The following is a 14,402-nucleotide window of genomic DNA, read 5'->3' as shown; positions in this document are numbered from 1 at the left end:
CTGTCATCATATTTATTCAGCATTGTACTAACACTCTTAGCCAACACAGTAGGACAGGAAAACAAGTGGTACACAAATTAGAAAGGAAGAGACAGTCTTGATTTTATTACTTAGAGACAGTATGATTGTCTACATAGAATATCCAAGAGAATATTAATAGCAGCTATTAGGACTAATAAGAGTTTGAGCAAGGCTATAAAAGTTATAAAAAGAAATCAATAGCATGTATGTATATTAGTAATAAACAAATGTAATTTTTAAAGATGCTTTTATTGAAATAAAAAAATTTTAAACTAGGAATAAATCTATGAAAAGATGTGTGAGACTTTTATGGGAAAAACTGGAAAACATTAATAAAGAACATAGGACACCTAATGAAATGGACAGATATACCATTTCATGCAAGGAAAGGCTCAATAGCATAAAAATGTCCATTCTTCCCAAATTAATTCATAAAGGCAATGCTGTTCTGTTAGAAATCTCATTAGAATGTAATAGATCCCAATTCATGCAGAGAAGTAGAAGGCCCAGGAAAGGGAAAGTAGTGTACCCATCAGGGAGCATTATGACTGAGCGTATAAGCTATTAAGACTCACTCCAAAGGTACTGAAATTACACAGCATAATATGGGTGCAAGTGTAGATAAATAGACCATTGGAATGAAATAGAGAACCCAGAAACCGACTTATGAGAACTTATTGTATCATAGGCGTTATGAAAGAATGGTGCTCTCAGCAAATGATGTTAGGGGTGGGGACAGTTGGCCAAATTACCTTATACCACAGACATACAAAAATAAATTCTAGATGGGTTGAATATACAAATATGAAAAATGAAACTTTAAAATAGTTAAAAGAAAATACAGTAGAATGTTTTAAAATCTGTTAAATTTCTTTATACATATGCCCACACATGTATAGATTTTATATAAATACATAAGTATGATCCTGTACATGCTTTTTTTCCCTCAGTACAATCTTCTTTTTGCTTGGCAGTTTCCTCCCCCTTTCCTCTCTTCTCCCCATGTAAGTCCTTCCATTCCTCTAGTTCCACGCTAACCCATGTCAACAACACTGTTTGTATCCCTCTATATTTTGCTCATATAATTATTTACAAATACACGCACAGCCTCACAGATAAGATACACATAAGCAGGATTTTTGTTTAGTTTGCTTTTCAAAATTAGTATCATATTATTCATACTTTGCTGCATCTTCTGGATATAACCTTAGGATCAATAGAGATTTCTTGAGTTCTGTCACCTCCTTTTTTAGTTTTTCCCAGTTCTGATTTATATTGTTCTTTCTTGTCTTGTATCATTTTCTTAATGTCTTTTTAGCTAAATTCGAAATAGTATTTTATAGGTTTGCTCTGCTTCTTTGAGCATTCCCTTTTGAGGTGACTTCATTCCCTGTAGGGATGTTATCCTGCCCCTTATTCTCTCTCTTTTTTCTTACAGTTATTTTGTGTAGAATTTGACTTGGGGAATTTTCTGTTCATTTTAATATGAATTTAGTTTTCCTGAACTTTTACAAAGAGGCTTGGTGCAGATAGCTTTTCTAACTTCGTAGAGTTCCCTCTTTTGTTGTTTTCATGGGGCTTGCTTCTGAGACTTCCAGGCTCCGTATATTTCCCCCACTTCTATCTGGACTTTATCTTTCCTTTTCTCAATTGCCCCCATCCTGCTCTGTGTTGATTCTGCTCTCAACAGTTTCTCCTCAGGGTGGGGCCAGGTCCTGGAAGGGAGCCCTGGCTTGTCAGTTTTGAGAGTTCACAAAAGCTAGGCTGTATCACAAGTAATCTGAAAAGTTATTTTGAGGTTTAAGAGAAGAAACGTTACTTAAGGATTCTTTTTCAGTATTGATTAAGGACCAGAAATTAAAGCTATATACACAGTTTTGTCACTACTGGCACCAGTAGGGCTGAATGAAGGTGATGAATGATTACTGGAAGGTACTCCCGGTACATGCATGTTCATTTTCCACCTGATAAATCCTGCTTCAGGCAACAAATCTTAATTACTTGGGCCATGAGAAAAGGATGTTTTTTTCCTAGTGAAATCAACCCCCCCCATAGGGTAAATAATATGTGTTCCTTTTTTAAAAAATTTATTATCTTTATATATAAAACATATTTTACTTTTTCTCTAACAAGTATAGACTTGACTTACATAAGACTTCTGTTCTGAAAACCTTTAGATAAGTAAGTTTTTTAATAGGGTGGAATCACTTCACAGCAAGGGATGATTTAGTCAGAGGGGACTTTTTAGAAAATATATAGTATGTGCTAGCGATAATTTATGGGCATCCCTCATAAAAATAATTTTCTTATGAATACAGCCTAAGACTTCACTTTTTAAAACTGATTTTTCTAGTTGTATGTGGTCTTTGTTTAATGGAGTAACATGCATGCCTTCTATAGAAGAATAAAATTTTTTCTTTTTTATAGAAAAGAAAACGAAGAGCAAAAGATGATGATGTCATAAGCCTTAGCAGCCTTGATCTGAAGGTAAGCCTTACTGCTCTGGCAAGGAAAAGCGTTTAAGAGTATGCAGATAGCATTTTATTTTTGTGCTGTAAAAATAATGAATGCTGGGGTTTTGCATTTTGCATTTTTTAAGTGCAAAACTGAATAATATTGGCTGTTACAGGTATCCTCCTTTTTTCTGTTCTACTTCTTTGTTAAGAACGAGTAGAAAACCTCCCTCAAACTAATAGTGAACACAAACTCACATGCCTAAGGAGACCAGGCGTTGTAGTCTATGCAGAGAAAGGAGTAGGGTGGGGGACTGTGGTGAGCAGAAGGGCACCATGCCTCTCCTCAAGAGAGGTAGCTGCTCCTGTGCTCTAGCCCCCAAATCTGGGGTTTTGTGTGAAATCTCCTAAATTTTAAATGTTGGATCAAATTTTTTCTAAAAAACCATGCAAGCCAAACAACTTGTCTACGAGCCAGATGTAGCCCAGGGGTTTCCAATGTGTGATCTATGATAAACTAAAACCCAGTGCAAACTTAAAAATAATTATTTTTAATAATTGTAATAATTATTTTAATTATTTAATTATGTAAATAATTATATTTAATAATGTATTGTAAATCAATTATACTCAAATAAAAATTTTTTAAAAGAATAAGAAAAATGTAATAATAATTTAAAAAAACTGCCCTCCCCCCCAAAAAAATCCTCTTTTGTAAAATTGTAGTTAAGTCCAAAACTGGTATCTTTGAAATTACTTATTTCATTTTTGTCAGTTGGCAAGTTTTACAGAATCATCTTGGTTTTAAGGAACCTTTTTAAAAAGATTGTTATGGAAAAGTTATACATTTTTAAAGTAAGATTTTTAAAAAATCTTTCACATCACGTTTAATGATGACAGCTGCTGCTTTTTATTTTTATTTTCTTTTTTAAAGGGTTGGAAATTTTTTTTTTTAAGATTTAATTTTTTATTTATTTTTGACTGTGTTGGGTTTTCGTTGCTGCATGCAGGCTTTCTGTAGTTGCGGTGAGCGGGGGCTACTCTTCGTTGTGGTGCACGGGCTTCTCCTTGTTGTGGCTTCTCTTGTTGCGCAGCACAGGTTCTAGGCACACGGGCTTCAGTAGTCATGGCACGCGGGCTCAGTAGTTGTGGCTTGTGGGCTCTAGAGCACAGGCTCAGTAGTTGTGGCGCACAGGCTTAGTTGCTCCATGACATGTGGGATCTTCCCAGACCAGGGATTGAACCCGGGTCCCCTGCATTGGCAGGCAGATTCTTATCCACTGCGCCACCAGGGAAGTCCCTGCTTCTTTTTAAAGACAAGGTATTTTCTAAAAATTAAATTTTTATAGGTCTGCCCATCAACATTTTAGCAAATCTGGCAATCCAGATTTTGTGGGTATGTGTACATGTCTTTATAGAAGAATTATGTGTTTTAAGTGTTAGGCTTTTTGCAAAACAGTTTTAGTTACATTTTAAAAATCTTGTTTTCAAAGAAAGAAAAAGGTGTGAATGACAACCCTGAGTATTTTTAGGTATGCTTCAAATGAAATCATATGCAGAAATAAGAGTTTGCCACAATAAAATCCATGGTCAGATCTACTTAAAGACAGTCCTCCTTTTTTTCACCCCAGCTTCAGCAATAATTAATATACCATCAGATCAGTCTCATATCATCTCTCCACTCACCTACCCTCCCCTGGATTATTTTGAAGCAAATCCTAGACATTGTATCATTTCATCTGTATCATCAGAGTCAGTGTTCTCACTTTCCTTGATTGTCTTAAACATGTTTTGTTTTGTTTTTGTTCATTTTGTCTGTTTGAATTGGAATTCATTTAAGGTCCAGACAGTGAGATTGATTATATCTCTTAAGTATCTTTTAATATATAGGTTTCCTCTCTAGCTCTTTGTTTTCCTGCAAATTTTTGTTGTTGTTGAGGAAACCATGTCTTTTTTCCTGGGGAGCTTTCCACAGCCTGAAGAGTTGTGACTGCATCCCCATGGTATCATTTCCTGTGTTCCTCTTTTCTCTGTATTTCTGATAAATTGGTAGTTAGATCTAGAGAGTGTTTGGGGCTATTATGTACTTCCCTCAGAAGGTATGTAATGTCTTTTTGTGATGTTCCCAACATTAATTATCATTGCCTAGATCCATTTATTCATTGGAGGTTGCAAAGTGGTTATATTGTGCCTTTATCAGTCCTTTGTTTATTAACTGGAATACTTCTGTAAAGAGAAAATTCCCCTCATCAGCCTTGGTTACTCAAAGGTACTGATTTATAATAAAGGTAGGACAAGTGCTTGATTCCTTTCCTTTATCAGTTTTCAAAAATAATGAGTTTTATTCATTAAAATGCTCTAAAAGTAACTAATGATTTTTCTTTTTAATATTATTATGAACTCATGGATATGAACACATTTTTTGTGTTTTGATCCATTTTAGTTATTACTCTTACTATGCTCAAATTTTCCCATTTTTGGCCTCTGGGTGCTGCCTCAGGAGGGCTCCTATGTCCTTTTTCCCCAGCTTTATTAAGATATAATTGACATATAACATTGTATAAATTTTAGGTGTACGACGTTTTGATTCCCTATGTCCTTTTGACATGACCCTCACCTCATATCTAGAGGCTAAATGGCCTCCTTTTCTTCCTGGATGACAGGTTATTCCAAGCCCACTTGTACATTTCTTTTTTTCCTGCTCCATACCTGGAATCAGTCATTTCTAAAAGCCCTGATTTTAGAGGCTAAAATCTGGGCATTTTGAACACTTGTTGCTACCAATTGATCATTGTTTTTAGGCCTTTTTAATGGACAGAGCTAAAAATATATATATAATTTTTAAGATAAAATAAATTATGAGTTTATACTGATATTTTAAATTCAATGCTAAAGGATCTTTTACTTAATCTCATTAATCTTACTGTCTAGATCTCCTTCAACTGCACCGAAAATCTGGTTTCTGTGGGACACTGACATAATTACTCACTTGATTTACCCTTGGTTCAAAGACAAATCTACATTATTACAAATTACTACCACATTACTATAAATGATAAAATTACTGAAAAAATTTTGTTTCACATTTTTTGTTATATAGGTTATAGTGAGGATATATAAATTTTATGTTTTAAAAGTATTGAACTAGTTCTTTTCTATGTGTAATTATGCCAACTCACTTTATTTGTAATTTTTAAGAATTACTGCTTTTTAAATTTAATTTTTCTTATAACCATGTAACAAAATTGTGTAGAATTTCAAAGTCAGTTCTACAAGATTCTTGTTTCTATCCCTGGCTCTTCTACCCTACTTCTTTCTTCTATACAAAATGTTTTTTTTTTTCCTTTTATTAATTTCATGGTTTATCCTTCCACTTTTTAAAATTATAAGCAATTACATATGTTTGTATATCCCACTTTCTTGGATAAACAGTAGCACGTTATCTTTCCTTATGTGTTCTGTTTTATTCTCTCCTTTTTGTTTTACTTGTATGTTTTAGCTTTGTTATATCTTTCAGTATTTAGGAAGATTCATGTATTTGTTCTATTCGTTATCTTTCTATGATGCCTTCACTTCCCTCTGTCTGTTGTAGATTTGTTCATTCCTGTGAGCATTGTTTTAATTAACTAGCACCTCTTCTCCCTCCTCTCCTCTCCTCTGACTGAAGTAATCTCTCTTTATTCTAAGTTAATATATTTAAAGTAATAAGTGCTTATTTTACTTTTCATGTACACTCATCAGTCTCCATTTTTTAAAAAAATAGTTTTGCTGTATCTCCAGGGTCAGCACATTCAGCCATTATAAACTATGCTGTGTACCCTGATAACCACCATTTAGACTTAGTTCTACAGTTAAATATATATTTAATGATCAGCACCAGTCCTTCTCTCTATACCTTTTTAGGTTTTTGGTTTTCTTAAGCTCATTCTTTAGCACAGGGGTCCGCAAACTGTGGCCCACAAGCCATATCTGACCTGCCCATTTATTTACATATTGTTTATGGCTGCTTTTTAAAACACTACAGTGGCAGTTCAGTAGTTGTGACAGAGACCATGTGACCTGCAAAGGCTAAAATATTTACTGTTTTTTTTTTACAGAAAAAGTTTGCTGACCCCTGCTCTAGAGTTGAGTAAATTCAGAGGAAGTGTTCATGGGAGCAGTATTCCCTGAGTTATTGAATGTTCATATCAGTTTGTTTGCAGCCTATATACTTGAAGGTTAGTTTGGATGAATATGAAATCTATGGCTCATATTTTCTTTCCTTGAATATATTAAATATTTTACTCCATTGTTTTCTGGTATAAAGTGCCACTGTTGAAAAGTTATAATTGTATAGTTTCAAGTCATCTTTTATTTTAGGAGCATTTTTTCTTGAATTATAGTTTTTGGTATTTTTTCTATTCTATTGTTTTTGCCTCCCCTCCCTGCCCTTTATACTTAGGTTGGGTCTTCTTTTTGTATCTTTTTATCACTTTCTTTCAAAACATTTTTTTGTCTTTTTTATTTTTAAATTCATTTTCCTTTTTTACCTTCTTTTTCTCTTAATGCATTAGTCATTGGTTTTTTTCATTCTGAAATAATTTTATTTTTAATTCTTTCCTTCTATCACCTCATTTCAAATCCTCCTTTTTCCACTTACCTAATTTCTGAACTTTATGTTCTTTCATAGCTTCTATAATTTTCTTCATTTATTTTAGGCTAAAAAGACATTATTCTACTCCACATTTTGTTTTCTTATAGTAGTTTTAAATGGGTTTCATGATTCTTTTCTGAAGTACATTAAGTTGTCCTTTCCTGTATTTTTAGGTGAGAGGAGTGGGCTATGATAGCCTGTTTTCAGCTTCATGACTCTAGAGCCCCTCTTCTGTTGTTTTCACAAAGTGATTTTTAAAAGTATGGCCTCTTTGTCTTGTTTATGGTTTCCTTTGCTGTGCAAAAGTTTTTAAGTTTAATTAAGTCCCATTTGTTTGTTTTTCTTTTTATTTCCGTTACTCTAGGAGGTGGGTCAAAAAAGATCTTGCTGTGGTTTATGTCAAAGAGTGTTTTTCCTCTAAGAGTTTTACAGTTTCCGGTCTTACATTTAAGTCTTTAATCCATTTGGAGTTTATTTTTGTGTATGGTGTTAGGTAGTGTTCTAATTTCATTCTTTTACATGTAGCTGTCCAGTTTTCCCAGCACCACTTATTGAAGAGGCTGTCTTTTCTCCATTGTATGTTCCTGCCTCCTTTGTCTTTAGAAAACTAAAACTAGAACTACAGTATGACCAGCAATCCCACTACCCATATACCCTGAGAAAACCATAATTCAAAAAGAGTCATGTACCACAGTGTTCATTGCAGCACTACTTACAATAGCCAGGGCAGGGAACCAACTTAAATGTCCATCGACAGATAAATGGATAAAGAAGATGTGGCACGTATATACAATGGAATATTACTCAGCCATAAAAAGAAACAAAATTGAGTTATTTGTAGTGAGGTGGGTGGACTAGAGTCTGTCATACAGAGTGAAGTAAGTCAGAAAGAGAAAAACAAATACCGTATGCTAACGCATATATATGGAATCTAAAAAAAAAAAATGGTACTGATGAACCTAGTTGCAGGGCAGGAATAAAGAGGTAGACATGGAGAATGGACTTGAGGACATGGGGTTGGGAGGGCGAAGCTGGGGTGAAGTGAGAGTAGCGTGGACATATATACACTACCGAATGTAAAATAGTTGGCTAGTGGGAAGCAGCAGCATTAGCACAGGGATATCGGCTCGGTGCTTTGCATGACCTAGAGGGGTGGGATAGGGAGGATGGGAGGGAGGCTCAAGAGGGAGGGGATATGGGGACATGTGTATGCATATGGCTGATTTGCTTTGTTGTGCAACAGAAACTAACAGTATTGTGAAGCAACTATACTCCCATAAAGATCTATTAAAAAAAAAAAAGTATGGCCTTATGTTTTCTGAAATCTTTCGTTTCTGCTCCCTTTCTCTTTTATCTGGACTGTTTCTTGTCTTTGCTTCTGTTACCGTGTTCTGCTCAATTTGGATCCTACTCCTAGAAGTTTTTCTCAGTGCAGTGTTAGTTTCAAGAGTTTCTGTGGCCCAGACTGCTCCAGCACCAATAAACCTTGTTACTTGGAAGTGCTCTTGCCCTTGGTGTAAGGCTTTGATCCTTGGAATCCTTCCAGTTTAGACCACTGTTCGCAGTGCACCATTGTGGGGGTTCCCCTATTCTCGGGGCCATCAGACAAGCCCAGTTGCCTTCCCTTTGCTTCTCTGTGCACAAATGCTGAAACCATGTGGGTCTCATAGCTGTTCAGTTTGCCTCCATCTGACCAACAAAAGGTGTGGGGGGAAGCACTCTCATTTTTGGTATGTATTGGGTTTTCTGTTTTGCTATGGTAGTCACTCTATCTGCCTTTTCTTTTTCTTTAAAGAGTGAAGACCTGTCAAAGATTAGTGTATTAATGTATTAATGAGTAAGCCAACGGAATGGTAAAGCTGGTCAAAGGACTATAGGAAACACTGAAGTATTCTAATCACTGAAAGAAGGAATGGTGGAGTACAATCACTAAATTTGATACAAAATAGATTAATAGCCTCATCTACATGTCTGCCTACCAAATATATTTACATTGCTATCAGTCCCTACAGAGTTAACACCTACCCTTACAGAGTTGTATTTTTATTTATTTATTTTTGGCTGCACTGGGTCTTCGTTGCTGTGCGCGGGCTTTCTCTAGTTGTGGTGAGCGGGGGCTACTCTTCATTGCGGTACGCGGGCTTCTTATTGCGGTGTCTTCTCTTGTTGCGGAGCGCAGGCTTTAGGCACGTGGGCTTCAGTAGTTGCGGCACGCAGGCTCAGTAGTTGTGGCTCACGGGCTCTAGAGTGCAGGCTCAGTAGTTGTGGCACACGGGCTTAGTTGCTCCGCGGCCTGTGGGATCTTCCTAGACCAGGGCTCGAACCCGTGTCCCCTGCATTGGCAGGCGGATTCTTAACCACTGCACCACCAGGGAAGCCCTCTTTTTTTTTTTTTTTTAAATTTCCACAGACATTCATGGAACACCCACAATGTTTCAAGCACCATACTGGACCTTAGAGATAAGACTATATACAAACAGGAAACAAGAACCTCTGACAAAATCATACCTGCAGAGATTACAATAGACTGTGCAGAAGTACCAGTTGGTGTTAGAAGGAGGAATGAGAGTAATAGAAGATATTTTGGAGGTCCTGGTTTGGAGTTGGGTTTTTATGAAAGCAAACATGAACTTGGGAAGACCAACCCAGCTAGAGAAGGGGCATCTACAAATACCAAGAATTAAAATCAGTTATGTTAATATAATGATAAACAAATGATTTGGAAAGAGTCAAAGAAATATATGAAGAACTAAGAAATGAAGTACAGAACGTTAATTGGCCACTTAGTTGAAGGCTATAAATGATAGACTGAAGAATTTATTGATCTCCCATGAAAATCAACAGAAACAACATTCTGGATTCTTGAAATGACTTTCTGAAGTATAGTCTTTCCATCTGTGTAGAAAGTATAGGTTAGTAATGGTCTGGTATAGGTTAGTAATGGTCTGGTATAATCTAGAGGCCTTGAATTGGAGTAATGGCTGTGGAAATGAAAACAGAATTCCTAAGGTTCCATCTTTATCAATCTTTTCTTCTTAGTTAATCCTTCTTGGAGAACTCATTCACTCAATAGATGCTGCTGTCTAAAACTGATGACTCCTAGTCTGAATCCTTAAGCCAGATCACAGTCCTGATGTTCAGAACTTTTTATCCAATTGCTTCTAGGGGTTTGTAACTGGCCTCCCTGCCTGTAGCCTCTTTATGATGCCATATTGATCTTTCTCCACGACTTGGTCTTTTTAGTACCTTGCTTGAGTTCTTTCAGAAGCTGTTTATTGCTTTAAAGATAAAAATCAAATCTTTTACTTAACATATAAACCCCTTTATGATGAGCTTCCCTATTCCATCGCTCCAGAATTTCTCGTATCATACTTCCTGTTCCCTTTCTTTTGCACATCCTCATTCCCTTTCTTTACCTGGCTCATGCCTCTTTATCCGCTATTCAGGCATTATCTCCAGGAGCCCTTCCCAGAGTCTTACCCCTCTTCGTGTATTTCATGCCCCCACCCACCTAGGATGGCTACTTCTCCTATATGCCCCTTGGTAGGGAGAATTGAATGGGGAAGGAGCAAGTTAGGATTCCATGAGGAGGAAAGAAGTTAGCAGTGAAGTTCACAGTAGCATTAAACTGTATTTATACCTTGAAAATAATGACTGGCTAAAACAGAGGTGCTCAACCCTGGCGGCAGGTCAGAGTCACCTGGGAGCTTTTAGGGGAAGAAATGTGCTGCTGGGCCTTATCCCAGACTATGTGAACGTGGGGTGATGGGGTAAGGAATGAGGGTGGGTGACATTGGGACCTAGGAACATCTGGGGAGGAGGGAATTTTTTTGTTTTTTGTTTGTTTGTTTTTAAGATGTCCAGGTGATTGTTACTTATAGCCAGGGTTGAAAACCACTGAGTTAAGAGTATGGCATTCTTAAACTTACCCTTCCCCCCAAAATAGATACTCTGTCAGCTCCCCAACCCCTGTTTTTTGCGTGGGCTTTCATCTAAGTACAGTAGTTAGTATGTAATAAGCTAAATGTAATCAGTTTGTATGATCATTTAATGCCTGTTGCTGAAAATCATTCACTTTATTTCCCTCTATATTTCATAGCCATCTGTTTGATGAGTGAACAGATGAAGTAATATTGGTCAAATAAATGAAATAAGACCTTGGATTTGGGTAAGGATGTAACATGAGCATTGTGTTATGTATTTTGACTTAGGATATCGTATATGAAGAATTTAATATTAATGTTAATTGAATTATCATATGATGCATCATTGGCTGTGAAGCTGTGATTGCTTATCAAATTTGTCTCTAAGTAAAATTTCAGCACTATCTTTTATCAGGTTGTCTTAATACTGTGGTATGTATAAGTTTATTCATTTTAAAAAGAACACACTATTTGTTTTCCAAAGGTGTTTCTCAGCTCTGTTTCTTAGCAGCCATAACCTTGCCTTTTTCTTCTGATAAGGAAGAGTCAAAAGTGACTGTTTACTTTGTTTACTTTATTAATGTGAAATAATACTGGAATGAGTAATACTAAGTCATATTTTTTTAACGTCTTTATTGGAGTATAATTGCTTTACAATGGTGTGTTAGTTTCTGCTTTATAACAAAGTAAATCAGTTATACATATACATATGTTCCCATATCTCTTCCCTCTTGCGTCTCCCTCCCTCCCACCCTCCCTATCCCACCCCTCTAGGTGGTCACAAAGCACCGAGCTGATCTCCCTGTGCTATGTGGCTGCTTCCCACTAGCTATCTGTTTTACATTTGGTAGTGTATATATGTACATGCCACTCTCTCACCCTGTCACATCTTACCCTTCCCCTTCCCTATATCCTCAAGTCCATTCTCTAGTAGGTCTGTGTCTTTATTCCCGTCTTGCCACTAGGTTCTTCATGACCTTTTTTTTTTTTTTTCCTCAGATTCCATATATATGTGTTAGCATACTGTATTTGTTTTTCTCTTTCTGACTTACTTCACTCTGTATGACAGACTCTAACTCCATCCACCTCACTACAAATAACCCCATTTCGTTTCTTTTTATGGTTGAGTAATATTCCATTGTATATATGTGCCACATCTTCTTTATCCATTCACCCGATGATGGACACTTAGGTTGCTTCCATGTCCTGGCTATTGTAAATAGAGCTGCTATGAACATTTTGGTACATGACTCTTTTTGAATTATGGTTTTCTCAGGGTATATGCCCAGTAGTGGGATTGCTGGGTCATATGGTAGTTCTATTTTTAGTTTTTTAAGGAACCTCCATACTGTTCTCCATAGTGGCTGTATCAATTTACATTCCCACCAACAGTGCAAGAGTGTTCCCTTTTCTCCACACCCTCTCCAGCATTTATTGTTTCTAGATTTTTTGATGATGGCCATTCTGACCGGTGTGAGATGATATCTCATTGTAGTTTTGATTTGCATTTCTCTAATGATTAATGGTGTTGAGCATTCTTTCATGTGTCTGTTGGCAATCTGTATATCTTCTTTGGAGAAATGTCTATTTAGGTCTTCTGCCCATTTTTGGATTGGGTTGTTTGTTTTTTTTTATTGAGCTGCATGAGCTGCTTGTAAATCTTGGAGATTAATCCTTTGTCAGTTGCTTCATTTGCAAATATTTTCTCCCATTCTGAGGGCTGTCTTTTGTTTATGTTTTCCTTTGCTGTGCAAAAGCTTTTAAGTTTCATTAGGTCCCATTTGTTTATTTTTGTTTTTATTTCCATTTCTCTAGGAGGTGGGTCAAAAAGGATCTTGCTGTGATTTATGTCATAGAGTGTTCTGCCTATGTTTTCCTCTAAGAGTTTTATAGTGTCTGGCCTTACATTTAGGTCTTTAATCCATTTGGAGTTTATTTTTGTGTATGGTGTTAGGGAGTGTTCTAATTTCTTACTTTTACATGTACCTGTCCAGTTTTCCCAGCACCACTTATTGAAGAGGCTGTCTTTTCTCCACTGTATATGCTTGCCTCCTTTATCAAAGATAAGGTGACCATATGTGCGTGGGTTTATCTCTGGGCTTTCTATCCTGTTCCATTGATGAGTAATACTGAGTCATATTTTTATGACTGAAGTTCTTTAACTCTGATAGTCAATGATCAAAAAACAAACCAAAACACTTCAGAAGAAATCTTTTAAAATATATGAATGGTTTGTTCTTTTTCTGAATGTTCAGATTTGGGGATCTCATTTTCTTAAAAGTTAAATAGCCTATTGAAGTGTTATATTTTGAGTATTGCTGTACTCTGCAATTTTAGATTAAACATAATACTAAATTATGTACTTTATTCTTTAATAACTATGACAGGTAATTGGTTATTTTCCTGGGGCACAGATTTGAAAAGTTTGAAGCTAGCTGGCACACAAAAGCTGGTGACTTAACTTATGAATAAGGCTACCTTACCGCCCTTCACTTTGCATTTTGATATAACTTGTGATCTCTACTGTTGGCCTGTAAAATAATAAAACATTGTTTCTCTGTGACAGAAGTCCAGAAATAAAGCCAACTGCTGGTACAGGTGATAAAAGTTAAGAGGAACCAAAGGTATAACAAAATGGTTCCTCTTAACTTAAAATATGAAAATTAAATATAAAATAATTATTCCTGATAATGCTCTAAAAAGCCATTAATCCAGAGCTATTTATCCTTAAACTTAATCATTCCTAGATAGCTATGAATCATTCCTAGACTGCTGTGTGCATCTAAATACTTTTTTGTGCTTTTTAATTGTAAAAGTAACACACAAATGCATTGTCCTTGTACAAAAGTAAAACAACTTTTTCAAGTCCCCTCTGATCACCTCCATCCTCTGAAGTAACCAGTTATTATTTTATGTGTTCCAGGTCCTTTTCTGTTTATTTACCTACTTTCACACAGTGTGTATAATGGTGACATGTATATGATTATCCTGTACTTATGCTATAGCTTACTTTTGCTATTTATATCTTATCAGTACATATAGGGCTACCTCGTGCTTTTTTTTTTTAATAGTATTCCATAGTATTAAAGTACCATAATCTACTTAACCAGTCCTTTAAGAATGGCCCTTTAGTATATTTTTCTTTTTTTCCCACATTGAAAACAATGCTTAATGTACCTCTTCCTTGTGCACAAAGGAGGGACGATGCTTATGTCTATAATACAGTTACCCAGAAGTGGAATTGCTGGGTTGCAAATTTCAGTTTTGATAATACTGTTCATTTGCCTTCCAGAAAAGTTTGATAGATTTTCACTTCTCCATCAGTCTATGATAATAAACATATCCCTACACTCTTGTTAGCCCTGGATTTTA

The 14,402-nt window shown here is 36.0% G+C and overlaps 1 protein-coding gene across 1 annotated transcript in view; it reads left to right on the top strand.

The window, feature by feature from the left end:
* Positions 1-14,402, top strand: part of NET1 (neuroepithelial cell transforming 1) — a 52,670-nt gene that overhangs the window by 16,322 nt on the left and 21,946 nt on the right. Inside the window, exon 3 of the mRNA XM_036843610.1 lies at positions 2,449-2,508. Within this exon, the coding sequence (XP_036699505.1) occupies positions 2,449-2,508 (60 nt within the window). The remainder of the gene's footprint in view (positions 1-2,448; positions 2,509-14,402) is intronic.

The sequence above is a fragment of the Balaenoptera musculus genome, chromosome 2 (genome assembly GCF_009873245.2).
Source record: "Balaenoptera musculus isolate JJ_BM4_2016_0621 chromosome 2, mBalMus1.pri.v3, whole genome shotgun sequence".
Taxonomy (NCBI): Eukaryota; Metazoa; Chordata; class Mammalia; order Artiodactyla; family Balaenopteridae; genus Balaenoptera; species Balaenoptera musculus.
Note: the sequence above shows the minus strand (reverse complement) of the source record. Positions and strands in the feature narration are given on the sequence as shown.